We start from the raw sequence: 27,006 nt of genomic DNA, 5'->3' as shown, positions 1-27,006 counted from the left end.
TTTTAAGCTTCTCAGCTGATGCTACGAGAGTTACGGCCTCCAAACAGTCTCTCATCCAGCAGATTTCTTTCATGCCGAACGTGTCTCGTATTTTTCGTGAGTATTTTTGCACATATCTTTTTCTTTGAAACCTCTTAAAAAGGTTATATTGTATGATATATTGTATTTGATACAATGTGTAAAGGACAACACTGATTACGTCTCACCCAGCTTCTATGAACTCATACGAGTTTCTCCAAGATGTTAGAGATCTTCTTGGGTGGCTCTCATCGCTGGCGCGAATCGTGATGCAGACCTTGAGCCAAACGGGCCTTGTTGGGACATCATCCGCCATCTCGGCCCATAATGAGCGGATCCCCCATTTAAGACTTGTGCGTCTCACCGATTCACCTCGCTCTTCGCGGCTCGATCCTCGGTTCGTACGGAGTCGATGGAGTCGTTGCCGGACGTCGCCCAATTCGCCCGCAACTTCTCGGTCTTGGTCCGTTCGCAAGGCCCCGTGAGTAGCTCCTCCTTCTCTCTTTCTTCTTCTTCTTCTTCTTCCTCTTTACTCCGTCGTCAATCCCGTGAACTCTGTAATCTGACTTCGTCGACTTCCTTTCGTTCATCCTTCAGGACCCCAAGGGCCTCAAGATGCGCAACCACGCTTTCCACCTCCATCAGTTAATCATACTTTTGAAGCTTTCATTTTCGTCTTCTGGGATATTTATTGGACCCGAATGCCTTAATTTGGCATTCTATTGTGTTATTTTGAGTTATTTTAAGATTGATGATCGCCGATGATTGGAATTCAGGACCGGGAGCACAACCCTTTCAGCCTCGGGGATTTTGTTTCCTGACGGTTGCCTTAACGATCGGCCACCCATCTTCGATCATGTGTGTGGCATTCATCGTCACTCTGGCGATCTCGTCGTCACCCCTGCTTCGGTGGTGGAGCCCTTTCTGACTGCGGAATACAGAAACAAGACCGCCCAGGTTACTGCTTAGGAACCTTCTTTTATTTCCAGAAAGGAGTCGATTCTCTTGTCTTTTGGTCTCTTTGTTTTTCTATTTTAATTTGTTCAAATCAGTGGTTATCTTTTTTCAGCAATATTCACAAAACTGTCTTTTTTTCGTTTTCAGGAATTTTCACCAAAATTGATTCCAGCTGCTCGTATTGATGTTCTCATAGAGGTATGCAGGTCGACGAACCATTTATGGAACGTTGAATTGGTTGCATGAGTTGGTAGAGGAACAGCAGCAGAAAATCTGCTTCTTGTATTTCTTCTTGAAGATAATACAAATTTTGTAATATTGTAGACTTTGATAATGGCTTCTGCTTTGCAGGGCAAGGAGGAGGGAACAAGCAGCAATGGGGCTGCTACCATTCCTCGCTGGAGTAACTGTAAACTTATGGCATTGGTAGACCTTTTTTCTGCTGTTAGTGTTTCATGGCACATACAGATAGTGATAAATTTGATGTTCTGAGGTGCCTCTTCATGTTTTGTATAGGTTTACTCAATGTAATTTTCATGTGAGATTTTATTTTCATGGGACTGGTATCTCATGCTTTTCATGTTTGATAAAGAAAATAGTTGATTACAAATACACTTTTCTATATATCAGCCGCAATATATTGAGACAAAATAGCTTATGTTCTGGTGCGGATATGAAATAAAGGACTATAACATTAAGGTCCGTAACATAAACTCATTGAAGGTGATCCTCTGTATCTTGATCTTGAACCCTGTTGGACTAGATACATGCTAAGGCCAGAAACCCTTGTGGAGGACAGTAGTTCCTCATTACTAAAATCAAAGGTCGAACTTTATGCCTTCTCGACTGACACTTGTTTGATGTGCTCAAAAGAGTAAGAATGTGGCTTTGCTTCTCCAGGTATTATATTTTTCGTTTGATGGATTCTATTCCATTGAATTTATTTGTGCCTCATCCTAGCTCAAGTATATAAAAAGCCTCAGAAGGTAGCTTCATTTTATGAGTTGGAAACTCGAGAGAAGTCAAGAACTAAACAAGCAGCTTATTCCCTGAACATCAAAGATATTCTGTCATCCCCTGTATCGTTGAGTGTTTGCTTGGAAAATGTATATTATCCTCAATACTCCAAAGTAGCGTCTGTCTCAATCACCGTTGCTTACCTTCTTGACATTTTGAACAATCACTTTGTTGTATTATCAACAATATTTTGACTGTACTGCAATATATCTCGACATATACGCAAGCTAATATCATGATCATATTTAGTCTAAAACTCCTATTGAGATATTCTTGCATGCTGTCATATCAACCTTTTGCTAGTGAAAATCACAGTTTGAAGCTATGTCATCATTGATGTTTCTTTTGGCTTAAGTGCTTTCTTGTTCACAGAATTCTACATAGTCTGTACAAGTTCCATACAGCTTTCTCATTTCAGAATTTTCCAATTTGCACCAGGTCGATGTTACTGCATCTTCTGTTGCTCTTCTATCATTGCTTGGAGGTGACAGTGGCTTGCAAGAAAGTTCTTCATGGGAAGTGGGTTGGTCCTTGGCGGCTAGGGAAGGTGACACTCAGGCAGGGGTAAATGTGGTTTATTAACAAGTTATTTGTTTCTTTTAAGCTTGAAATTTCATGTCTTAGTTGAAGTATTTAACTTAAATTCGTGCTTCAAAATATGAGAGAAGATCTCACACCTACAAATCTATTCATTTGATGGTTATAAAAGTTGCAACTTTGCATGTAAAAGATCACTGTCAATGAAGGAACAAGCTAACTCAATCTGGGTGAACCTGGCTAAATGAATTTCATTTTAATGAATTTTGATGAATTATTACAATTAGTTTTGATGAATTTCATTATAGTGAGTTTTCTGCATATACTACCTTAGGTAAGACAAAGGCATTCCATCACATAGGTAAAATTTTCATTGGTTGTCATTACCAATTGTAACTTCATAAGGATTCCTTGATAGATTGGAAGGTGTGAGTTCTATGTGCCAAGCATTGATGAGGATGTATAAATTGGCATATATGGTGGCCATGCCAATTTTAATGGGTCCATCTCTTAAGAGTTTCTCGAAGGCCCTCTTAAAAGTATCTGATTTTTAGGAAGTCATGAAACTTCAAATTTACGCACTAAACTTTTTGAAATGTACCTTCAGAAAACTTATAAATAACATCATAAAAGAAAGTGCCTTTAACTACATGTCATGGCCAGATCAAGATTGCATAAATTTGTGACTCAATGGATTACAGCTCCAAGTTTTACTGACAATGTCCTTGGAGGATAGCCATTATAAGCGAATCTGGGCTATTGTGGAACCAGGCTAGATCCAGTTCTGGATGACCTTCAAACTGTAATGGGCTGAGTCCAAACTTGGATAGCCTGGCTCTGGACTATTTCATTATCAATCCTACATGTTAGCTTGTGTATGATTTAGAAATAGAAGAGCACATAAGAAAGAACTAGATTGCATGTCCTCATACTTCTCTTGGTCCTATGTAAAACTCCTACTGCACGTATATAATTTGGCACATTCTCTTGAAATCGTACTTGAGATTGGCCCCATATCAAAAGTAGGCAAGTCATTTCGAGTAGTTGTAATATGCAACTTGATAACTCAGAGCCTCCTTGTAGTCAGTTTTTATACAAATAAAGTTGTAACATTACAAAGCAATGTCTAAAGGACTATGGTTAAAATGTGTCTGTAGGTAAATTGTCAACTGCAGTAGCATTCATATGGCACTGTAGACCTTTTATGAAACAATCTGACTGAAAATAATAATTTCCTAGACAAGACAGAATTGTTGACAATCAAGATTGAACAAAAAATATCTAATTTATAATAACACTAAAAGTAATCTGTTGACACCACATGCTGGTATTCTCTAACAGTCACATCATATAACTAAGTGGTTTTATTTCAACACAAGCAAATTTCTACTATTTTGAGGGAGGGAAAAGGGGAGGTATCTCATCTTATATGATCCATTGTAGATCAGTGTCTAATAACATCTTTCAATTCCTTATTTGATGTGTTGTAATAATATTCTGGGGTTCATTATAAAATAATCCTTTAAGTTTACATAGGTTAAGTATCATTCCTTTGTGTAATGTAATTTGCTACAATTTAATGTAACTGAGTACATTTTGCTATTGAAAAATCTTGCAGATTTTGTTAGTGACTGCATAGATATTAGTACAGAGCTCAGTGATGGAAAAAGATTTTTTGTGGCCGACACTGGATAGTTGCGACATTATGGATGAATGTTGTTATTTGTTGTTATTAATGCTATTGATGTTGTTACTTATCAATCTAGAAACAAAATCTTCAGCTTGCATCTGAAATGAAAATAGTAGATTCAATAAGCCATTTCTCTTTCCCTAAAATGAGTTTGGAGTTAATCATTTCTTTCATGTATTTCTAAGGCATGAAGCTGGTGTTTGTTTCCTGCTTGAAAATTTTGTTTCTGTTCCTAGAAAAAATGATTTTTTTATTCAACTCCAAATGGATGGCAATGATCTTTGCTAGGTTGAAAAATACATCAGATTTTTCTTGAGTCTTAGACTAAATATTCATCTGATAGTTTAAGTACTCTCTCGCAGATGATCGAGTCAGCCACAAGAATTGCGATTCTTGGAATTCCAAAAGTAGAACTCAAGGTAGACCTTTTTTGCTGCCAATCCTTTAATGTTTAACAACTTGTTAAATTTCATAGTGAAGAAAAATGAATCTTCTTGACTTCAGCATTTTCTAGTTCTGGATTGCCAATACAATCAGGTAAAAATACTCCTGAGCATAACTATTTCTAATGGTTTTCAGAACATGCTGCATGTAGATATTTCTGAAGTTCAACAAAGAGGAGATCTGCTTTTAGTTATGGGTTCTCCTTTTGGAATCCTGTCACCGTCGCACTTTCTCAACAGGTAATGGTGTTATGCAATTTAACAGAATAACTGATTTTCACTTTCCCTTGGTAGCAAATCAAAATTCTATCAATTAGTTGTTTCCAGTGATTTATAAAACTTCACTTATCAACTTTCCCCTGGGAAAATAACCGTGTAGGCAGTAACCAATATGATGCCTATAATATTGCTAGTTCTTGGAAAATCCATTTTGTTGGAAATATTATATGATATTTAAAAGAGATGATATCACAGGACAGGATGGCATCAATATGAGTTGTCTGTGTGGGTTATTGAGTGATTATCAACACAACCTAGGAAGCTTATTTTGTGACATACGTAGAGAAAAAACAAAGAATATAATCGATTATGATGAGATAGACCTGAATAAATAACAAATTTGCTGCTTTCTGTCCAGTCTCTTATTGCTGATTGAATTTTCAAATAGATTCTTCTTTTTTAATCAGCATATCTTCTGGAGTTGTGGCAAACTGTTGTTCTGCTGGTTCTGTTAAAAACTCATTACTACTTGCTGATATTCGTTGTCTTCCTGGTATGTTAATGGGAATATATATTTATGTCTACTTTGCATAGTAATGAGGACTTCTTGTTGATGTACTTTATATGGAAACACTATAATAGTCAAGTTTGACATCTGCTGAATCAGGAATGGAAGGTGGTCCTGTTTTCGATAGACATGCATGTCTTGTTGGCATGCTGACAAGTCCATTGAGACAAAAAAGCAGCAATGCAGAAATTCAGGTAAAAGGTTTTTAAAATATTTCACTTCAATGGTCCTTGGAGAATTTTGCAAATCGTGTTTCTGGGTACAGCTTGTAATTACATGGAATGCAATAGCAACTGCCTGGGGAAATGGGCTGCAGAACGAACCTCAAAATGTCCAACAAGAAGTGGCAGGCAGGTACATCAACAAAGAAAGGAGGGTACTTCTGAACCTTGCTAATTCCAGGGGGCCCATCAGATGTTTACCTGAAGGTTCTGATTTTCCTAACCTCGTCCCTTCACTCAGAAAAGCTATGTCTTCTGTTGCTCTTGTTACAGTAGGTGATGGGACTTGGGCTTCTGGAATTGTACTCAACCAAAAGGGTCTCATACTAACAAATGCTCACCTTTTGGAACCATGGAGATTTGGCAGAAAATCATTAGTGAATCTTGTAAAGAAAAGCACTAGATTTTCTGTTGAATTGAGTGTTAGTTTCTCTGAGCAAGAGGAAAAAAGAAGTGAAGACAAGAGGCAGAGATTTTTTTTGTCAGCATCGGGAAGCTCTAGTGCCTATGGGGATATTGCCCATGATGCTTCACTGCTCAATCGAAGCCACAAAAACTATAGGAAAATCTCGGTTCGTCTGGACAACATGGAACGCCAGTTTTGGTGTGATGCTAGTGTGGTTTATGTCTCAAATGGACCAATCGATGTTGCGCTGTTGCAGCTTGATCATGTTCCATGTCAACTTTGTCCCATCAATCCTGAATTTCATTGCCCATCTATTGGTCTACCTGTGCATGTTATTGGGCATGGTCTTCTTGGACCTCGATCCGGTGAGAAGCAATTAGATCGCCTATGTTTTCTTTGAACATATTGGTTAGATTTTTGTGGTACGCTTTATTCTTCTGCGGCATCAATAACTTTTATTGTCTATTTGTCCTTTTTCTTTTTGCAGGCATCTGGCCATCAGTTTCCACTGGAATTGTATCACATGTTGTTAGAGTTCCAGAGCCTCTCCACATTGAAAAATCTGGCGTAGTGGAAACTGAGAAAAGAAGTGTACCTGTGATGCTTCAAACAACCGCTGCAGTCCATCCAGGAGCTAGTGGTGGTGCTGTGGTTGATTCAGATGGCCATATGATTGGTCTAATAACAAGGTACTTTGTCTTCTCAGCTACACTAAGACTTCTTTGCACAAGAAACACGACCTGGAAGAGTGAGTGCAAAAATATATTAATGTTTTGCTGGACTGATGAGTGCTCAAATTGCATCTTTATGAAATCTTGTTATCCACAGTTGTGTATCTGCCATATTTACCTTCTTTGCTATCACAGTTCTAGTGAGAATCTTTTTTACTACTACTCGAAACATGAACTCAACAAGGGTATGGAGGAAATTTGAGAAAATCTTTGATGGTCAGTTATCCCTAGAGTGCTGATTCTTCTTAAACCTAGTTACACTGCGAGGTATGCTGCATGAACATAAGCCACTGTTGACCAGTTCTTGGTGCCTCTTCCCCGGTAATAGTGGGTTGTGAAGTGTGTATGAGGAAACAATATCCAAGACAGTTTTGTACTCACCAACTTGTTCTCCTTTTTGCAGCAACGCCAAGCATGGGGGTGGGAGAACCATACCACATTTGAATTTTAGCATTCCGTGTGCGGCTTTGTTGCCCATATTCAGGTTCTCAGGTGGCTTATCGATTAAACCTCTTACTTGGTCTAAGAGCTGTTTAGCAAATCTTCTTTATGTTTAGTGCTTGTGGCTTCAGAAACACTTCATAAACAGAAATGTTTGTGCACAGATGAACACGACTGGTCGATGCTAAAAGTCCTGGACGAACCGAATGATCTCCTGTCCTCTGTTTGGGCATTGGCACCTCCCCCGTCCCAATCAAAGCAGTCCATCTCAGAGAAGAATGACCAGGAAGGCAAAGGATCTCGTTTCTCCAAATTCCTTGCCAAGAAGCATTCAGGGCTTGAGGATCTAACACACGTTATTAAGGAGAAGCTACCTAGCAAGATGTGAATGAGAAGGACGAGGATGATGGTTTTGGAAGATATACAATGTAAAGTTGCTTCTATCTATGATATAATGTTCTCTTTGGTACTTAGGAGAGAAGAATATTTACATTCATACAGTTCATATGAATTCTAATTAGATGAGCTTTTAGACATATGTCGGATGTTTGTGCTGACCACACTCAACTTTTGCCGCAATTTCATGCATTCCTATATTAGGCAAATCATTTTTCTTATATTATCGATAGCGTTACTGATACGGTGAATAGTTCCCACTGGTCCATATCATTATCCATGTTATACCTAAAGTTGGAGAGGAAAATATTCTTTAGAATATTTTTTATCATTCCTCTATAAATAAATATTTATAGAGCTTCTTATGTTCTGTTCATGATCAAAAATTTTATTTTGGACTATTGCATAAGATTTTGAAATGACTTGAGCATTGAGGAGATCACATCTTGGCAGGTGATATAAAGTGAAGGGAGTATTCTTGAAAGGGCATCTACGACATCAATAATTAACATGCGGTATGGTGAGCCAATCATTCCATCTGCTCATGGTTAGACTTATTTGTGTGTTCTTTAGGTGCCTTGATCAAATATTCCCGATTAGTGGAAGATTTTTTTTGGGATCTCATCCTATATAGCGATGTCAATAGATCAGGCAGGACTTAGACCATATTTAGTCCAATTATAAAGTCCGATCAATTCTTCTCTCTCAGATTCTCACGGCTAAATCATGCATTGATAACATATAACAGTGGACAATTGAGATTTGGGGGGTTTTGAAGAGATAAAAGGAGTGAAAGAGGGAGAGTTGGCCAAATAATTGCGATAGATGCATATGAGAGGGGCTTTGACATGAGATAAAGGTGGTCACTCTCACTTTTAGCCACCACCTACCAGACTCCGCATGAAATGGGTGTTGTCAGGATTCATGTTGCTTAATGAACTCTTGGTATGGATGAGATGGCGTTAATCTGAATCCCACAGGTCAAAGTTTTGTTTGTGTGGGAGTGACGTAGGTAGGATATTTCTAATGTTTTGTATTTTGAATCCCGCATTCCCTCGTCAGTATCAGTAGCACCAGTTGGATGCGTCAAAACTTTCTTGAGATCATTATTAAGTTGGACTGGTTGAAGGACCCTTTGTGAGCGAGCCTCTTCTCACATCTGGAGGACAACTACATCAATCTCTCTCCCATGCCTTTTCACATGGCTCCGGATGACAAAGAAACCAACAGTCAAAAAAATTGTCAGAGAGAGAGAGAGAGAGAGAGATTGCAGCTCAGTGCAATCAATGCAGTGGTAGGGAAGCGGCGACCCATCGGTCAGATGAGTCGTGCAGAGAGATAAAGATATAAAGTGAGGCATTACTTAGGAACAGTGGGAGGTCGTTCATGGCTGGAGAGGTGAATCCCTCGCGCAGTAGCTCGCCCATGCACCGCACGTGGTCGGACTAGACGTTGGGATCGACAGGGCCGATGCCATTCTCGACCGTCTTCTCCTCCACTTTATCACCAGTGTCGAGCAAATCACGTGGTGCCATCGAAACCACGAAAAATCCCCAAGAATTACCAAGAAAATATCGGATTATTCGATTCCTGACCTATAAGTCTTCTTCTTCATGGCCTCGTCTCCAGCGCTGCAGTCTTCTCACTTGGAGCCATGGCTTCAATGCTTCCCTTGCTGCGTGGCAAGGAGAAGGGACGGGCATGGTGGACGCGGCTCATCGACGTGTCTGAGGCCAGGGCTCAGCTCTTCTTCGCCTTCCCCATGATCCTCACCAACGTGTCCTACTACGCCATCACCCTCATCTCCGTCATGTTCGCCGGCCATCTCGGCGACGTCGAGCTCGCCGGCTCCACTCTCGGCAACTCCTGGGGTACTGTCTCTGGGTTAGCCCTCATGGTACGTCACCGCACTCCTATCCATGCAGCAACGTTTGGCCTCAACTAAAGATGCCTCTTGTGCTCGCCCTAATGCCACTTGCTCTCTCAGACTGGCTTGAGTGGGGCTCTCGAGACGCTCTGCGGTCAAGGATACGGCGCAAAGCTGTACCGAATGCTCGGGCTATACTTGCAATCATCCATCATCATATCCACCTTCTTCTCCATCTTCGTCTCCCTGCTGTGGTACTACTCAGAACCCGTATTGATCTGGCTGCACCAAGAGCCCGAGGTGTCGAAAATGGCGGCTCTTTATCTCAAGTATCTCATTCCGGGCGTCTTTGCATTCGGCTCCCTGCAGTGCATGTTGAGGTTTCTGCAGACGCAGACGGTGGTGATCCCTCTGGTCGTGTGCTCAGTGGTTCCACTCTTCGTCCATGTCGGGTTGACATACGCTACAGTCCATGTCTTCGGCCTTGGGTTTGTGGGCACGTCGCTCTCTGCTTCCATATCACTGTGGATATCCTTTATAATGTTGGCAATCTACGTGAGCTGCTCCAAAAAGTTCAGACACACTTGGGAAGGGTTTTCTGCAGAAGCCTTTCACCATATAATTCCCTGCATGAAGTTGGCTATTCCCTCGGCTGTGATGGTGTGGTTAGTACTCGGTGACTTCCAACTCTTTGGGCCGAGGAGAGTCATCCGTGCATAATCCTTTTTCTTTGTGTGATCTCCTCCGTTGTTTCAGCCTCGAGTACTGGGCGTTCGAGATCTTGGTCTTGCTCGCAGGGCTCCTACAGAACTCGGAACTGAGTACCTCGCTGGTCGCGATGTGGTATGATTTCATCACCTCTTTAAACCCCCTGTTATCGTTCGCAGTTGGATCAAAATATGTCTAAGCTCTCCGCTTTTCCAGCGTGAACACAGAAGCAATTGCGTTCAATGTCACATATGGATTCAGTGCGGCTGTGAGGTGAATCGCATACCCTTTTTCGCTTCTCATTTCGGAGCCATAGTCTCTAAAATTCCCATTCGAAGTCTGTAAATTGAACTGTGAATCTGCTGCGCAGCACACGCGTGTCGAATGAGATCGGTGCTCGAAACGTAGAGAAGGCCAAGAATGCGGTGTCAATGACACTGAAGCTGGCTGTGTTTCTCGAGGTGACGGTGGTTCTTCTGCTGGCTTTTGGCCATGATCTATGGGCAAGCTTTTTCAGCAACAGCCAGGAGATCATAAAGGCATTTGCCTACATGACTCCCCTGCTCACAGTATCCATTCTCCTGGACTCAGCTCAGGGAGTCCTATCAGGTACTAAAACATTTAGATGGCAAATCTAGTACTTATCCAAGAACTTATGTGATCGATGGGATTTGCAGGAGTCTCCAGAGGCTGCGGCTGGCAGCACCTGGCGGCACTGACTAATCTAGTGGCATTTTATGTGATCGGCATGCCATTGGCACTTCTTTTCGGCTACAAATTGGGTTTCCAAGCTAAGGTGAGCATCTCCTCTCCTCTCCTGCAAAACAACATGGTAACCAAACACAACAAGTATCGACGATGGCTTTCTATCTATTGCAGGGGCTATGGATGGGTCTGATTTGTGGCCTCTTCTCTCAGACCTGCGCCCTCATAGTTATCACTGTTCGCACAAAATGGACAAGAACAGAGCTCGCAGACGAGGATGGAGAAAGTGAGGTGCTTGTCTATACAGGATGAATGTTACATGAGACCCAAAACAGTTCATTCATGCTACATACCACCACCACCGAAGTAATCTATCCTGTGGCATTGTCTTCTCTTCTTCCTTTTTACCCATTTTTATTTTTATTCTTGACAAAATATCATGCTAATCTTCTTGAGAGTGTGTGTGATGATCTAAGCTTTTGTAGCTATTTATAATAGCTGTATTGTGTTGTTTTTTTGTTTTGGGTTGTTGATCAAGCAATAAGTGTATGCTGCCTGTAGCATCCACAAAGATCTTAGCAATAAATCATGTAAATATTCTTCCTTGATGTTAAATAAATATACTAGTGTTAGAGTTGGTCAGTATTTTTGAAGACCTGATAGGATTCAGATAGCTCGAAGAAAGAATACCATCAATTTGAGGTTAATTAATTCAGGTATGAAAAGAAATTTATTGGAAATTAGAGAATTTTATTATTGTTATTTGATTAGATAATAAATATCGAACCATGTAAATTTTATGTCAATTATTTTTTACAAAAATAATTTCATGACATTACTTCTCGTTGGACTAGTGATACACACTTTAATACATTGGATTACAAAACCACTTTAGTATCCTTTCTTTTCTTCTTGTCGGTCCCTCTACGCGTCTATGATTTGCCACTTGACCTACTCATGGATCCATCATCAGAATAATTTTCAGTTGATTTGCCTCATGACGGATCAACTCGATCGCCAATCGAGCACGGATCAACTCGAGTTCGATTTAAAAGAGGGACTGATTGATGCTGATATAAATGATTTGGGATCTACGCTTGATCATGTGATTGGTATAACATATTCCATATATTATTATTAGTTTTTTTTTTGAATAGTTTACCTAAAAAATCCTTACACAACTCTATTGAGAAATTATCAAGGGGTGTTTTTTTTTTATAAATTTTAATTTTATCTTTTTTTTTTTGGCTGAATCACTAAATTGATTCGAATCATTCGGGTCAATTCAATCGCTCATTTGTCTCTTCCTCATCTATTTTTATCTTCTCTTCCTTCTTGAAAATAAAAAAAGGTAAAAATACGATGGGTGAGTGACGATTTATCTACGACTAACGAACGAAAAAAAAGAAGAATATATATAAAAAAAATGGTCTCGTATGATTTATTCACACTCAATTATACTAAATAACATGATAAGATAAAGAACATATTTGTTGAAAAGAAAAAGGGTCCTATAGTAATTTTAAAGTAGAGAAAATAAAAATTAACTATAAAAAATATATATTAATTTAGTTAAATTAATACCAATCACATATAGGATGAACATACAGACATTTTCTACATTTGAACACTTGATTAGTGTAAATATGAAAGGAATAATATATATATATATATATATATAATATAAATATAATATAATATTTTTAGACCACCGTAGCATCATTTCTACGCGATTACACCTTCGCCTCCCGTGATCTCCAATCCAAAGCTCCACATTCATATCAGCCTCTCTCTCGCTCTCTCTTGTGGTCTGTCTCTCTGCTGGGTCTCGGCCGAGAACCAAAGAAGAGGACAAACCACTCGCGTCGTCATCATCACCGTTCTCCTCATTTTGTATTCCGTCTCTCGTCCCCACTTCTCTCAAAAGAATCTCCAACTCACACTCGTGAGCTGCACTGTAATTACCGTAGCCCTTCGCTTTCCATGGCTTTAATGGGTTCCATGTCTCGGCAGTCACTCGCCGTAGCCCCTCCGTTGCTGGTGTGTCCCGCACTGATCGCTTAACTAACCCCACGCCTCCAGAATATTTAAGGCTCGTGTCAGTGATGGAAAGAGAAAGGGGAGGGGTGTGCTCCTGGAGGGGCGGGGAGAGAAGGGAAGCCGCCGGAATGCTGCTCCCATGTGCAGTTCGTCGCCCCCTTCTCCGGTGCATCATTCTATCAGCCATCTCCCTGTGGATTCCAGCTGCTGCTCGGAACAAGGGTACGCTTCTTGACTACGGTCCTCCCTTTCTTTTCCTCGGACTTGCCAAAATCAAGAAGCTTTCTTTCCCAATCTGGACTTCCAAGGCATCTATCTTGTTCTTGTTCTTGCTTTCTCTCGCTTTTCCCCTACGTTCTCCTGCTAGTTATGTCACTGGATTTCCTTCATCTCCTTTTTCTTTTTCCTTTTTTTACCATTTGGCACTTTTCTAGGGTTTGTTTATTCTTGCCTGAAATGTTGATTCTAGTCTTTGGTATGTTTCCTTAAAGATTTGTTTTGTAGGTATGAAACAATTTTGGCTCTTATTCTGCACATAACACTTACTCATGTCACTCGAATGGACCAAAGAATTAATCTTTATGTTGCCCTGTTGCCAGTTGCATTTGTCAAACTAGATTTATTTCCAGTGATGTTAGATCTCAGAATGACACAATGGGTTGGCGTCTTTATGCTCAATTAATGATTGGCTGCTTTTGGACTGAGTTTAGTTTACAAGAGGATGATCTTATCGATTGTTGCATTTTGTCCAAGAGATTATTGAGACAATTGTAATTAAGTTTATTCGTGTAATCTGCCTCATATGCTTTATTGTTTTCGTTCTGATGGACCTGTTTTTAGCAGAACCATATGCCATGCGCATTAGCTGCGGAGCTCGAGACGACATTAGTACTAAGCCTACCAATACCTTATGGTATAGAGATTTCGGTTATACTAGTGGAAAGTTTGCAAATGCAACAGTCCCTAGTTTCATCGAGCCTCCACTGAAAACACTTCGCTACTTCCCCCTGTCTGATGGACTGCAGAATTGTTATAAAATCAACAATGTTCCTCGAGGACACTATCAAGTAAGGCTGTTTTTTGCGCTAATTGCAGACCCCAGTTTCGACAGTGAGCCTACTTTTGATATCTCCATAGATGGAACCCAAATATATTCTTTGAAGTCTGGTTGGAGCAACATTGATGAGCAGTCGTTTGTTGAGGCATATGTATTTGTTACTGATAGCTCTTTCACCACTTGTTTCCATAGCACTGGTCATGGCGATCCATCCATCCTTTCAATTGAAATCCTTCAAATTGATGACAATGCATATTATTTTGGACCACTCTGGGGTAAAGGAACAGTGCTTAGGACAGCCAAAAGAATGACATGCGGTTCTGGAAAGTCGGCGTTTGATGAAGATTATGGTGGCAACCACTGGGGTGGGGACAGATTCTGGTTAGGTGTTTCATCTTTTCCGGACTCTGGTCAACCTACATCAACTGAACATAATATTAGCCAGACATCGATATCGCCAAACTTCTACCCGGAGAATCTTTATCAGTCAGCAATTGTTGGCGATGACGACCAGCCTGATTTATCATTCCAAATGGAGGTGGATCCAAACAAAAAATATTCTGTGTGGTTTCATCTTTCTGAAATTGATTCCAAAATAACTGGTGAAGGCCAAAGAGTTTTCGACATATTGCTAAATGGTGATATTGCATTTGAAAATGTTGACATTATTCGAAAGACAGGAGGAAGTTATGCAGCCCTTGTGCTGAATTCTACTATTGAGGCAAGTGGGAGGACCCTAACAATTACTTTTCGAACTAAACCTGGAAGTCATGCGATCATAAACGCAATTGAGGTATTTGAGGTTATTGTAGCAGAGTCCAGAACTTTAGCAAAGGAAGGTATATGTCCTGGCCTCTCTTTTCTCTTGCTAACTGACTGAATTTCTCAGCCAACTTGATCCTTGTTTTGTGAGTTTTGTCCCTCACTATCATATTAATATATTTGTTTGACATTCTATTTTCATTTTCTTTTAATAAGCTATCAATTACTTGCTTCCTTAACCATCTCTCGGTGTGACTTTGTCCGTTACATTTTAATTGTTCACCAAATGTTATAGCCATGTTGAATTTTGATCGGCGTGCCAAAACTAACAAAACAGTCGAAGCGCAGAATGTAGACTTGTGGTGCACGACTCTTTAGTGAATGCTAGATGACTTCAAACATAGTGGCCTCAGCTATTTGATAATTTTTGTAATTATATTGAATGCAACTTGGCTAAAATTTTACTTTCACATCTTTAATTGTTTTCGTGCTCTCCTCTAGAAGCTTGTTCAATAATTTCTCTACCTACAAGTGTATAGTTGGTAGCATGTTACTTGTACAGAACCTGCAGACCTGTTTTTCACAATGTATCTGTTCATCTCCAAATGGCCTTTTGCAGTGAAAGCTTTGCAAAATTTGAAGACCTCACTGGGACTTCCACGTCGTTTTGGTTGGAATGGTGATCCATGTGTTCCTCAACAACATCCTTGGAGTGGAGTTGATTGCCACTTTGACCGCAAAATTGTCAAATGGGTTATAGATGGACTGTACTTTCTCAATCTAAATTTTATTTTTTTATGCAGCTTTATGCTTAGAATAAAAGCTATTAGACTCTCTCCCAACTGATAAAACTTAGTGTTTCCAGAAATTTAACTTAATACTTCTGAAATATTTAACTGTTAGATTCAGCACTTATAATTACCCAAAACTCTTTTTTGCTTGGATAAGTAGAATCTCTTAGTTAATATGATGTATCCATTTTACTACCAAATAGAGGTTCTAGCACATGCTTTAATCACTTGTTAAATGACAACTGGAGTTGACATTGAATAATCATGCTCAGAATATGATTTAAGAAGACTTCTATTCATCTTTTGTTTGTGGTAACTTGGGCAACCAAACTTTTAAGTATGCATTGGCATGTGTGCATAACTTTTGAATGAGAAGCTTCTGTACAGTTTATATAGTACTGACTACATATGTTTCCATTTTGCAGAGGTCTAGACAACCAGGGTTTAAAAGGTTTCTTGCCAAATGACATTGCTAAGCTGCAGCACTTGCAAAGCATGTAGGTCATTGTTTATGGTACAAAGTCTTGCTTCTTTTATTTTCTTTATTCTGTTTCTGAGTAACTTATATTATGATTTTCCTCGATCATTGTTATGGTATTTGTTTCATTTTACTGCAGGATAGGAGTATCTGGTGTAACAGTTCTTTTCATGTTAAATTCATTCAATCTTACTAACTTGTGTCTGCATTTGTGTTACTATTTTTGAAAGGTTACCAAAATAACCAGTCACTTAACATGTTTTCTTTTTTCCTTATTTTTCTGAAGAAACTTTAGTGATAACAGCCTATATGGGGGCATTCCATCCTCTCTTGGCACAATTGCTGGATTGCAAATTTTGTAAGTTAATCTGTTTCTGCTCTCTGTCGTCAACACAAGGTGCAACCTTGTAATGCTATCTTGTATTTATTCTGAAAGCTTTGTCCCATTGGGGTTTTGTTCTTTCCTTGTTCATCCAGTCTACTATTGGATCTAATTGGCAAGGCTTTGATGGATGGTCAACTCAGATTTCTAATATTTCAACTAGTAGTATTTTACAAGCTGATGCGTGTTTAATCTTGACAGTTTACACAATGATTGCATCTTCATCTTGGCTTTAGTTATTCAATTGCTGTCTCAAAACTGGTCTACCCTATGAAGCTTCATTTCTGATCTTCTCTCTGATTAGAGCTATTTTGATGACATATATAAGAATGTTAACTGAGACAACGAATTGTCCTTTTTTAATATGGAAAATTGTTCTGATTTCTCCTTTACACATCAGAAAGCCTTTTGTTTCCTGAGAGGTGCCTATATTGTAATTATTTCAGTTACGTTCCTATTCTGTATTCTTAGTGAAATTGTATCTGCATTTGCAAACGTCATGTTGTCTCCAAATCTCAGCTGTGAGGTATAAAAAAGGATGACAAATGCACAAGGTTTCCATCAACATGAGTTCTAGGGAAGGTCAACATATTCAACCCTACCCTGTAAGCAAAGATGATATTTCCATGAGATATATGATAGTAATAATTAACTTGATGAGTTTATTACTTTCCAAACATTTGCATCAAGCATCTTAATCCAATCAGGTTGAGTCAAGTCTACTATGGCTATGTTCAATAATTTGATTCAATTAGCTGCAACATTATTTATTCAGAAACATGATTCTTTTATGCTTATCTATGTAATTGCTGATTCCTATCTTACACAGATTCCAAAATTATGAAGTTAAAGTTATAAAAGGACAAAGTAGGAAATGTGGTTGGTTCCTTTCTGCATTAAGTAAATCTTGACCAGGTTAGGACTCTAGTTTTATAGGTCCATCGGCTAGAATGTGGAAAGAAACAGTAGATGCTTTTTGTTTTTGGTGCAGGAGTCCATCGTTCACAAACAAAGAAATGCATTAGTTGCTAATTATATGTACTTCCTTGTAGGGACCTCTCCTACAACCAACTCAATGGATCAATTCCTCAGAGCCTTGGCCGGTTGATGAAATTGCAAATACTGTAGGATTGACTACTGCAATCAGATCTTTTTTAATTTTATGCAAATTATTTAATGTTGAGGTTGCTTCTTAATTTCCTTACAGGAATCTTAATGGAAATCTATTATCTGGAAGAGTTCCAGCAAACCTTGGAGGACGGCCACTTCACAGGGCTAGCTTCAAGTAAGAACAATCTCTTAAGACAATAGTTATTGGTATTTGCTTATCTAAGTCATGATTAAGATTCTCTAGTTCTGATGCAGAGGGCTGTCACTCTGTAAATAGTTTGATTACTGGTGCCTCAAGTGCAGTGCCTTTTGAAGCTGGAAACTTATTTCTTCATCTCACCAACTTTAAGTAGATTACTAAATGCTGACTAAAAATGTGGATACCTTTAAGTGGTCAATGATAGTGATTTTCAACTTCACTTGAGTTTGGAATCGGAAATCTTCTAGTTTATATGTCTCTAATATTGATTGATTGGAAAAAAAAGAAAGATTATTGGTGAAAAAGACATTTTTGTAAATGGAGGAAACTAATTGATTGGTCGGCCTAGAACTGTGATCTTTCTGATCCATTGCCTTTTAATATGAAGAGTGCGCTTGTCAAATTTAATTTGCATGAATTACCAATGATCAATATGTTCAATTTATTTCACAATTAGCACTGATTATGACCTATGAGACACCCTTCTAAGTGGGTCAATGATGCATGGTGAGCATTAAATACTCCCAAGTTCCAAGACAATAAATTCTAAGCTCAATCCTATCAAATTTTAAGAAAATGATTCCAGGAGATAATTATAATAATGCACCATGAAATTAAAATGTATTGTAATTTGTGCTTGACTCTTAGTAAATTGTGACTCATTGATTCGGTAATTGAGGGATTCAATATACAAGGGATCTGTACAAGGGGAAGGAAGGAAGATTAGTGAGGCATTCTAGTTTTTGAAACCTTATCAAACCTTTATGTTTCGAGCTATTAGCTCTTAATATCTCTTGAAATAGAGAGGGTTCTTTTTTTGTCTTTCCATGTCTCGCTTCTTTTCTCACCTTCTCCTCTCTTCCTTTTTGTTTCACATCAATCAATCAACTATGCATGATTCCTGTTGGAATAATCCCTTACAATACTAGTGATGGTTAGACATAGTTAGGGGTGACATGGACCACTTGATAAGCACCGGACTTGCAACAATGAACAAAAACAGCTCTTCCCATTTTGCATTGATGCAATCATCTCTAAATGCAGCTACACTCATGATCAGCCTCATGCAGCTAGTGACTGAACAAGTAGTTTGGTTTCCGACACTGATATGCTGCCACAAGCTCTACATAGCCACTGAGACACATTCGGCTATTTATTTATTGATGAGATATGGAATTCCCTTAATTGTTATCTGATTAATGTGTGCTCCACATTATCGGGATCCTTATTGTGGAATGTGCAGTTTTACAGGTAATGCAGGTCTATGCGGAATTCCTGGATTACCTACATGTGGTCCCCATCTCTCGGTTGCCGTGAAAATTGGCATTGCTTTTGGTGCCCTGTTTGCATTGCTGCTAGTGGTCCTCTGTGTGCTGATCTGGTGGAAAAGACGGGAGAACATCCTTCGTGCCCGGAAGATTGCAGCTGGTAAATGTTGTGGATCGATAAATTCCGAAAGAGAAGACGTCACATGACGTCCTGTTCTAACCTTGTCTTAACTTATCGGCCTTGTTCTCTTGTAGCGAGGGAAGCTCCATATGCCAAAGCCCGGACACAGTTTGGGCGTGATGTTCAAATGACGAAGCACTATCGGCCACATGAAGCTCGCAACAACGCCGAGAGTGGTTCCAACTTACTCTCCTGAATCCTCAAGATTGTGTCATGTACCAGTTCTTTGAACATGTTATTCTTTGTATTACTTCTTCTCCCTTTTGGTTGGTTTGATTAGGGAAAAGGAGTCATTGTGATGATTATGCTACTGCTACCTGTTTCCTTACCCTCTCCTTAAGGAATAGGAGGTTGTTGTCATTGTCGTCGTTCTCGTAGTAGCCTGCTTCAGGTTTTGTTGTAGAAATTATAGAGAAAGAATGTTGGTCAAGCAGATTGTGAATAACAAGTTTCATCCTTCTTATTTTGGTGGCTTGTGGTTCCACAAGAAGGCTATTTTGTTTATCAACATTTTAGGAAAACTTGTTTGTGAGTTCACAGAACCCATTGATTCGGAGGGTACAGAGGAATGCAAATGCATATTAATGTAGAGTTTTGCTTGAGTTGATTGGAGCCAAACCGTCTATCTATCTATCTACCTAATCTATCTTGGAAACATCTAATCGAAGGGGTTCTATGGATTAATGTCGAGAGTCCTTGTTGTGGGTGGCGCTCCGCTGTGAGTTTCTGTCGCCGGCGAGGGACCGCAGCTACAATGATCGATGGCCGGAGTAGAAGAAGGGATGCCAGCATGTTTCATTCATGTTCTTTCCAAGCGTTTATCCTTCTCACCCACGAAACATGGCACTAGGAAACGACAACAGTATCAGCAATAAGCTGTGGTAATGTCCAGTTGTAATTTAAAGTGGCAAGGTGAATCTTTCCCCATTGAGAAGCTCTCGGATCTCCACACCACCATCAAACATGCACCTAATTTTTCCCCTGTTGAGCCGCCCACCACACGAACATGAGTGATCTGAGTGACACAATTAATGGAACGGATCCATTAATTTTGACTCCATCCAACCTTCCTATCCATCCATTTCGGTGGTGTTAGATAATGGATCACAAGCATTCGCGCTTCTCATCATCACGATCTGCTCCTCCTTTCTCCCACTCGGCAAAACCCTTATCATCAACAGTTCCAGAGAACGATGAAGCTACTGTGTGTTCCTTCTCCCACTCGGTTGACCCCATGGACGTCGTTTTCTCCGCTATCCGTGGACTGTAGGCACTCAGGATAGTGAGCACCGGTGCTTCATTGTCAGTAGCCACCGCTTCCTTTCTTCTTTGGTGCGACCTACTGTTCATCTCGTTCCTATATAAGGGCGTACGGGAGGGAATGGCCTCTCGCACTCTCCGGGTTCTTCTTCCTTCTCTTTTTGCTCTTCTTGGTTCGTGTATATATATATATATGTCTTCTTTGATGTGGTTTTTGTTTTAGGTCCGGAGCCTTCTTCTTGCATGGCGCTGGTGAGTCCACTCGAGGATTCAACACAGGATCAACAATGATTATATGGCAGGTCTAATTACCATCACCGATACATTTATTCCCAGGTGTTGCATGCCACGAGAACGAACAAGAACGGGATCAAAGCACTCATTGCAGCTGAGTACAGTGGGGTTGAGATCGAGATGGCCAAGAACTTCCAAATGGGTGTATCCAACACCACTCCTGAGTTCCTTAAAATGAACCCTATAGGCAAGGTTGAGAATTGGGGTTGATTATATGGCAGGTCTAATTACCATCACCGATACATTTATTCCCAGGTGTTGCATGCCACGAGAACGAACAAGAACGGGATCAAAGCACTCATTGCAGCTGAGTACAGTGGGGTTGAGATCGAGATGGCCAAGAACTTCCAAATGGGTGTATCCAACACCACTCCTGAGTTCCTTAAAATGAACCCTATAGGCAAGGTTGAGAATTGGGAAGCAAAACACTTCAAATCGCCTTAAAATTAGAGACGATAGCCCGAAACCATATGTCACTGCATTCGATGTCTTCGGTAATCTTAATTGGTTTATGTTACTGTAGGTTCCTTTGTTGGAGACACCTGACGGTCCCATCTTCGAGAGCAATGCAATAGCTCGTTATGGTACGAATTGGCTGCATGCATAATGCCAAGTTGTAAGAGCTTAAAAGCTAATGTTTCTCAGTCTTCCAGTTGCTCGCTTGAAGGCTGACAACCCTCTTTATGGCTCTTCACTCTTCGAATATGTAAGTTTCCAGCTTACTATGGTCATAAGCTTCTCATGGACTCACGACAGTATACATGCTTGATATCATGGTAACAGGCCCTGATCGAGCAATGGATTGACTTTGCATCCACGGAAATCGATCCTAATATCGCACAGTGGTTCTATCCAAGACATGGGCTTAAGCCTTACTTTGCTGCGGTCAGTGACATGATCATGTATACTCCCATGAATCTTGTACATATATGGATACCACTAAAAGAGGGAGTGCCATTTCCTAGGCTGAGGAAGCTGCAGTGCGTGCGTTGAAGAGGGCACTGCGTGCTCTGAACACCCATCTCGCATCGAAAACTTACCTTGTCGGTCATTCGGTGACCTTGTCTGATATTATCATGGCGTGCAACTTGTATCTTGGATTCCTCTGTATCATGACCAAGAGCTTCACTGCAGAATTCCCTCATGTCGAGCGATACTACTGGACCATGGTCAACCTGCCAAACTTCCGCAAGGTGTTGGGTGAGGTGAAGCAGGCGGACGCTGTTCCACCTGTGCCGTCTCAGAAGAAGCCAGCTGAAGCTGAAGAACCGACTCAAGAACCTGTTCGGTCCAAGGTGGAAGAAGAAGTCGCGGAGAAGGTAGGGGAATTGGAGCAAGGAAATAAGTTGTACCAGTGGACCAAGGTTGACATTTCCGACGAGGGAAACAGGGAGAGTGTCAACGCCATGATCGGGGAGGAAGATGCCTTCGAAGGAGAAGCTCTACCAGAAGCGAAGTGCTTCGAGTAACCTGTACCGAGTTTACCCTGTCAGTGCATGTAGACATCTCGGTCTAACCTCCTCAAGCAGGAGGTTCAAGCAATATACAAATGAAGTCGTAAAGATGAATAAGATTGATGTTGGAACCTTTTATTCCTGTCAAAATCTATGCTTTAACAGGTACCCATGACCAAGATCTGAGCCCTGGTGATGCATAAAGCACCAACAACAAACACAAGTACATAACATTACGAAATAGATACATGGTTGAGTTTTTGTTTTGTCAAACTTACGATTCAACAGACTGTTCACCAAGATCTGAGCTCATACTATGCGAGATCAGAAGCACCACCACTAGACAAATTCACCAAGACTCCTCAAGAGGGAGGGCAGATCTATGACGATGCTTTGCTAGATGTCTTGAGCACGTGAAATGTTAACCCACAGTAGTTGCAGTTCCACTTCACCACTCTCCACATTTCGGAGCCGAAGGACAACATCTTGGGCAACCGAACCATCTTTCCGAGAAATATGACTATCGTCGACTAAGCAGTTTTGCCTACTTGGTCTCACCGTTGTGATTATGGTGACATTTGGAATACCTGCCAAATCCATCTTGACAGCATCCATGAACGGCTGGATGTCAAGCTCCGCATCACCCATTATATCATCTGGTGTAAATGTGTCTTTGTCATAAACTTCCTGTAAATCCACATCAACAACAAAGTAAGAACTAGTTGTAGGACTTGATAACTCATGATTAGTAGCTTTCACTAGTCAATTTGAATGAAAATTGTATCTTTCATGATATTAAAAACGAAACTAAAAATTGAAAATTTTCTTTTGAAACTAAAAATGAAAATCCTAAAGATAAAACATGGTTTTCTTTCACAGTCCTTCAAGATTATTAAGAGAAAACAAGATAGAAAATTATGGTTGTAAATTTTGTAAGTTCACAGTTCTACACATTCATACCCCATCATTGAACCGAAGACATTCAGTATCTACCTCACACTTTTTCTTTTTTTGAGTGCCTTTGTGTACCCTCGATCTGTCTGCAAGACTCAGACTGTCTACTTGTCTTGCAGTTTTATATGCAAAAACCACATAACTGGCTAAAAGTAAAGATGTAAAGGAGGTGAGCTTGAATGACCTAGGATTATCATATGATTCGCAATAAATTTCAATACCTACCATTTTATGATATATATATATATATATATATATATATATATATATATTGATTGCCGATATAGTTGTCTTTCTCTTCATACCCAGCCCATCTGAAATTCATATAGTTGTCTTGTCAAGCATAATTTGGACCAAATTTAAGCAGGAACCTAACACCATCAAATTGTTATTAACAAATATTTGTGCTTAATTTAAACTGAGGTCAAGTCCAAACTCGATTCAAGCTTGAACCAGATCTTCTTTAAGCATTTCCTCAACACTCCATGAAATTATAATTATGGCTTAGTTAATACCCGCAGCATAATGGCTGTCTGTAACTTCAGCTCATCCAATATTGACAAAATAACTAGCAAGAAGCTTGGCTTGCACAAACAAACCCTTCAGCACTAGAAAGCAAAATATAGAAATAATAGAATAGCAGCATATCAACGGAGAAGTGATGCTTACAAGCTTAAGTGGTTGAATGGGATCTGTGACACAAAGAGTCAGGTCTTCGTTCCACTCTGGATTTAGACAATTCTTTTTTACGCTGGTCTTCAATTTCTACTCAAATAAAAGATAATACAAAACGGAGTGAGCACCAACATATTGGATTTATGAAATCAGATATTCCATATGAATCAATTATGCGACACCGACTAAAGCAAAGAGAAATTGATAAATGGCTTTTTACTGTCAATTGAAGATGTTGCTACCTCAAAACTTTATCAAGTGGTACTAACACCATTATCCACAATAAGTTTCCATAAAATATGACAAAGTTATAGAGAACAACTTTACATGGCTAACTTCATAAACCATGGCTTGCATGAGCAATAGCCAAGTTTTGTACATTTCACTCTCTCGCTTGCCTTTTCAGATTAGTCTGAATATGTCATCTAACACAGTAGGGAGAACATGGGTATCAGTTCACCTCATTCCAAACTACGTAAAATTAGCCTGTCCATGATTTTTTTTAAAAAAAAACTCATGAAAAGAACCTTTCCTTTTGTCAACTTTTGCATCTCACTGATTGCACAGTTAACTTTCTCCAAATTTTTTTTATGCCACATGAACTTTTCATAATGTTTCGACCTGTTCGCATATAAATGTTCCTCCGGCTACGTGATTCAGAGGTCCAGAGAATCGATGACTGTAAAATCCTGCTCGAAAGTGTACAAGAGGGAATACAAAAGGCCAAGTTGAGCCCATACTCGGTTTTGGATGCCCTAAATTACTTAATCAAACATGAAGTTGACCAGCCACAATCAAGGAAGAAGAAGAAAGTGATCTTGAGAACTTGTCTCCTCTCTTAGACTGTTAATACCATACTTAAACTGACATTCTATAATGTTATCCATAGCTTTCTTTTTCTTTCTTCAAGTTTTATGGTTAAATCATAGTAGACTTAACCAATTAATCTTCAGCCCTAAAAGAAAGCTACCGAAAAAAGGATTAATAGACTTTAGTCATGCAAAATCCAGCTACACCTGATTCAGGTGAAGGAACCTTGACGACACAAACAGGTCAGCGCCGAGTGTCGTGCCCATAGCCGGAAAATTTTCCCATAGATCACCAAAGACGGATCTTGCTGTTTTGTATTCGAGGAAAACCATCAGCAGCTCTATAATCAAAGACCAACCTTAACCAGCGGACCCCCAAAAGGAGAAAGAATCTAAAATTCGAAACCCTCTCCACACCAACAAAAGTGTCATGGTCAGAGCCAAATCAAACACCGTGGTGGCAGGCAAATCAAAGAATTAGAAGATGAGAAAGTAATGGGGGGAGGTGAGATCACCTGATCGCCCATGCGGAGGACGACGTAGGCGTCGCTGCCCCCGGCGTCCCTCGAGGCGAGGTTGACGCCCCTCAGCACCCGCACCCGTAGAAGCCCCAAGACGTTCTCCATCTGTATCTTTTTTCTTGATCGATGATCGATGGACGGACGACTCCTGCGAGAAAGACCGAATCACGTGAGACGGCGGCGCAGGGGCGACGAGGACGACGACAACGAACGAGGGAAAGCAGTATACTTAAAGACGGTATTGTCCGAAACAGAGAAACGACTACCCGGTTACGTCTCCGCTAATGTGGCATTTAGGCAGCTGCTTATGAAATGTGGTGCCCACAAGGGTCACTTTTTGTCTCTTCTTTCACTTTGGAGGACAATAAGAGAGACGCCTTTACGTAGACGTCATTACATTTAGATTATTCTCCATGCTAATTATAGATTATTCTCTCCTGTACGTAGACCTCATTACATTTAGATTTTTTAATTAAAAAAATTATATTAAAAATTTTATAATTATAAAAATAAAATATTTAATCTCATTTCTTCTGACTTTTCTAATTTTATGAACGGAAGATAGTGCAAGCAAAAAGATAGTTTCAATAATGAGAACGGATTAATTACAAATTGCTTCGTATAGTAAGACCTCTTTAGCATTTTAGTTTTTAGATTTAAAAAATTATATTAAAATTTTTATAATTATAAAATAAAATATTTAATCTTATTTACTCTAGTATCATCGGTTTTGGCGATGGAAGATACAACACGTGAAAATATATGCATGAATAACATAAAAATGATGGGCAAAAAAATAATTTCAATGGTGGTAATGAACGATAGCGTTGCGGGTGATTGTTGTAGCGGTGGTTGACGACAATGACGCGATTGTCAACCTTATTGATGTCGATCCAAATATTAATGACGAAGAGGAACAGGAGGTAGAGTGGTGAGGTATCTACATCGATGCCACACTACTATGCCTCCTTTGGTGCCACTTTATATCTATATTAATATCGAAGGAGGAAGAGGAGGTATGTGAGGCATTTGCATAGATATCGTGCTTAAATTTCAAATGATCACTTCATCCGATGGCATAGTAAAATTGGGAAGGGGTAATGGGTGGTGAGGAAAGAGAGGTTGCGAGCGAACTCGACAAAGATACACACTTGCTTCAAGCTCTCGAGCTTTAGCTAGCACACAAATGATGCATATGCCTCGATCACAATGGCATGGTTGCTGACCTACTTCCACATTAACTCCACTCGCGATCGAAGGGGATTTGATCGGACGACAAGAACTGATCATCGCATAAAATAGAAGCTCAAAGGGTATAGATCCAATAATATGAGAGATAACAAACCCTCATCCTCCTTTCCACTCATCTCCGACATTATGGTGGTTAGGAACAGTATAAGAATGATGGAAATGATGGATATGACGAGCGAGACGACGAAGAAATAGCAAATCGTCATATTGTGCTTAGCTTTCAGATTGGGAATTGACCTTTTGGCTAGGGTTTTGAGATCAACTTATCATATCTACTTTATCTCCTCTTCCTCATCGTCGTCGATGTTCGGATCGATATCGACAAGGTCAACTATTACGTTGTTATCATCGACCATCACCATAATAGCCACCCATGGCACCACCATTTGCTACCATAATTGAAATTACATATTTATCTATCGTTTTCATGTCATTCATGCACGTGATGTATCTTCCATTGATAAAGCCGATAGTGTTAGGGTATATATAGTTAAATGTTTCACTTATAGTTCACTATAAGGATTTCAATATAAAATTTTTAAGTCTAGGAACCAATATATTAAAGAGGCCCAACTACAGAAATAATATATAATTAG

General features: G+C 39.7%; 5 protein-coding genes across 15 annotated transcripts; 4 read left to right on the top strand and 1 right to left on the bottom strand.

Moving 5' to 3' along the window:
- The first annotated feature begins 8 nt into the window (after positions 1 to 8).
- LOC103975600 (glyoxysomal processing protease, glyoxysomal) lies at positions 9 to 8,266 on the top strand. 5 transcript variants are annotated; one of them, XM_065096397.1, is made up of 15 exons: positions 16 to 96; positions 185 to 499; positions 795 to 975; positions 1,123 to 1,173; positions 1,327 to 1,401; positions 2,431 to 2,556; positions 4,582 to 4,638; positions 4,799 to 4,902; positions 5,349 to 5,434; positions 5,549 to 5,643; positions 5,715 to 6,441; positions 6,564 to 6,765; positions 7,211 to 7,299; positions 7,413 to 7,676; positions 8,098 to 8,266. In XM_065096397.1, the coding sequence occupies exons 2-14, from the start codon at positions 216 to 218 to the stop codon at positions 7,634 to 7,636; spliced, it is 2,301 nt and encodes a 766-aa protein (XP_064952469.1). In that variant the 5' UTR covers positions 16 to 96; positions 185 to 215; the 3' UTR covers positions 7,637 to 7,676; positions 8,098 to 8,266. The 5 variants fall into 5 exon arrangements, with proteins under 5 accessions (XP_064952468.1, XP_064952469.1, XP_064952470.1 ...); XM_065096396.1 differs by lacking the exon at positions 8,098 to 8,266 and having other exon boundaries at positions 9 to 96; positions 7,413 to 7,784; XM_065096398.1 differs by lacking the exon at positions 8,098 to 8,266 and having other exon boundaries at positions 2,431 to 2,550; positions 7,413 to 7,784.
- A 990-nt stretch (positions 8,267 to 9,256) lies between these two features.
- LOC135605856 (protein DETOXIFICATION 18-like) lies at positions 9,257 to 11,441 on the top strand. The gene is made up of 7 exons (XM_065096394.1): positions 9,257 to 9,541; positions 9,632 to 10,176; positions 10,268 to 10,354; positions 10,436 to 10,492; positions 10,590 to 10,828; positions 10,897 to 11,015; positions 11,099 to 11,441. The coding sequence occupies exons 1-7, from the start codon at positions 9,299 to 9,301 to the stop codon at positions 11,234 to 11,236; spliced, it is 1,428 nt and encodes a 475-aa protein (XP_064952466.1). The 5' UTR covers positions 9,257 to 9,298; the 3' UTR covers positions 11,237 to 11,441.
- Positions 11,442 to 12,773: 1,332 nt separating this feature from the next.
- LOC135605854 (receptor-like protein 4) lies at positions 12,774 to 19,696 on the top strand. 3 transcript variants are annotated; one of them, XM_065096385.1, is made up of 9 exons: positions 13,015 to 13,186; positions 13,808 to 14,860; positions 15,403 to 15,550; positions 16,000 to 16,071; positions 16,339 to 16,410; positions 17,487 to 17,558; positions 17,642 to 17,719; positions 18,987 to 19,171; positions 19,267 to 19,696. In XM_065096385.1, the coding sequence occupies exons 1-9, from the start codon at positions 13,030 to 13,032 to the stop codon at positions 19,386 to 19,388; spliced, it is 1,959 nt and encodes a 652-aa protein (XP_064952457.1). In that variant the 5' UTR covers positions 13,015 to 13,029; the 3' UTR covers positions 19,389 to 19,696. The 3 variants fall into 3 exon arrangements, 2 of the variants coding, with proteins under 2 accessions (XP_064952457.1, XP_064952458.1); XR_010484572.1 differs by lacking the exons at positions 18,987 to 19,171; positions 19,267 to 19,696 and adding an exon at positions 17,264 to 17,349 and having other exon boundaries at positions 12,774 to 13,186; positions 17,642 to 17,699; XM_065096386.1 differs by lacking the exon at positions 16,339 to 16,410.
- Positions 19,697 to 20,124: 428 nt separating this feature from the next.
- On the top strand, positions 20,125 to 22,350 carry LOC135605855 (elongation factor 1-gamma 2-like). 5 transcript variants are annotated; one of them, XM_065096392.1, is made up of 7 exons: positions 20,125 to 20,524; positions 20,676 to 20,704; positions 20,789 to 21,151; positions 21,270 to 21,330; positions 21,400 to 21,452; positions 21,530 to 21,631; positions 21,712 to 22,350. In XM_065096392.1, the coding sequence occupies exons 3-7, from the start codon at positions 21,080 to 21,082 to the stop codon at positions 22,213 to 22,215; spliced, it is 792 nt and encodes a 263-aa protein (XP_064952464.1). In that variant the 5' UTR covers positions 20,125 to 20,524; positions 20,676 to 20,704; positions 20,789 to 21,079; the 3' UTR covers positions 22,216 to 22,350. The 5 variants fall into 5 exon arrangements, with proteins under 5 accessions (XP_064952464.1, XP_064952463.1, XP_064952462.1 ...); XM_065096391.1 differs by having other exon boundaries at positions 20,125 to 20,594; XM_065096390.1 differs by having other exon boundaries at positions 20,676 to 21,151.
- Positions 22,311 to 25,375, bottom strand: LOC135586469 (protein C2-DOMAIN ABA-RELATED 4-like). Its single transcript, XM_065096393.1, has 3 exons — positions 25,154 to 25,375; positions 23,824 to 23,919; positions 22,311 to 22,887 (listed from the first exon to the last, which is right to left on the bottom strand). The coding sequence occupies exons 1-3, from the start codon at positions 25,262 to 25,264 to the stop codon at positions 22,597 to 22,599; spliced, it is 498 nt and encodes a 165-aa protein (XP_064952465.1). The 5' UTR covers positions 25,265 to 25,375; the 3' UTR covers positions 22,311 to 22,596.
- Between the last annotated feature and the right edge of the window lie 1,631 nt (positions 25,376 to 27,006).

The sequence above is a fragment of the Musa acuminata genome, chromosome BXJ2-2 (genome assembly GCF_036884655.1).
Source record: "Musa acuminata AAA Group cultivar baxijiao chromosome BXJ2-2, Cavendish_Baxijiao_AAA, whole genome shotgun sequence".
Taxonomy (NCBI): Eukaryota; Viridiplantae; Streptophyta; class Magnoliopsida; order Zingiberales; family Musaceae; genus Musa; species Musa acuminata.
This window is presented reverse-complemented; position numbering and strand designations above follow the sequence as displayed.

Excerpts from the sequence above, each read along its gene's own strand:
- LOC103975600 (XM_065096397.1), top strand. The coding sequence starts at position 216 with ATGAACTCATACGAGTTTCTCCAAGATGTTAGAGATCTTCTTGGGTGG. Across the intron at positions 976-1,122 it reads ACAGAAACAAGACCGCCCAG|GAATTTTCACCAAAATTGAT; the intron begins GTTACTGCTTAG and ends TTTCGTTTTCAG. Across the intron at positions 2,557-4,581 it reads AAGGTGACACTCAGGCAGGG|ATGATCGAGTCAGCCACAAG; the intron begins GTAAATGTGGTT and ends ACTCTCTCGCAG.
- LOC135605856 (XM_065096394.1), top strand. The coding sequence starts at position 9,299 with ATGGCTTCAATGCTTCCCTTGCTGCGTGGCAAGGAGAAGGGACGGGCA. Across the intron at positions 10,177-10,267 it reads CCCTCGGCTGTGATGGTGTG|CCTCGAGTACTGGGCGTTCG; the intron begins GTTAGTACTCGG and ends CCGTTGTTTCAG. Across the intron at positions 10,355-10,435 it reads ACCTCGCTGGTCGCGATGTG|CGTGAACACAGAAGCAATTG; the intron begins GTATGATTTCAT and ends CCGCTTTTCCAG.
- LOC135586469 (XM_065096393.1), bottom strand. The coding sequence starts at position 25,264 with ATGGAGAACGTCTTGGGGCTTCTACGGGTGCGGGTGCTGAGGGGCGTC. Across the intron at positions 23,920-25,153 it reads TCCTCCGCATGGGCGATCAG|AAATTGAAGACCAGCGTAAA; the intron begins GTGATCTCACCT and ends TTATTTGAGTAG. Across the intron at positions 22,888-23,823 it reads CCATTCAACCACTTAAGCTT|GAAGTTTATGACAAAGACAC; the intron begins GTAAGCATCACT and ends GTGGATTTACAG.
- LOC135605854 (XM_065096385.1), top strand. The coding sequence starts at position 13,030 with ATGGAAAGAGAAAGGGGAGGGGTGTGCTCCTGGAGGGGCGGGGAGAGA. Across the intron at positions 16,072-16,338 it reads CTGCAGCACTTGCAAAGCAT|AAACTTTAGTGATAACAGCC; the intron begins GTAGGTCATTGT and ends ATTTTTCTGAAG. Across the intron at positions 16,411-17,486 it reads ATTGCTGGATTGCAAATTTT|GGACCTCTCCTACAACCAAC; the intron begins GTAAGTTAATCT and ends ACTTCCTTGTAG.
- LOC135605855 (XM_065096392.1), top strand. The coding sequence starts at position 21,080 with ATGGCCAAGAACTTCCAAATGGGTGTATCCAACACCACTCCTGAGTTC. Across the intron at positions 21,152-21,269 it reads AAATGAACCCTATAGGCAAG|GTTCCTTTGTTGGAGACACC; the intron begins GTTGAGAATTGG and ends ATGTTACTGTAG. Across the intron at positions 21,331-21,399 it reads CAATGCAATAGCTCGTTATG|TTGCTCGCTTGAAGGCTGAC; the intron begins GTACGAATTGGC and ends TCAGTCTTCCAG.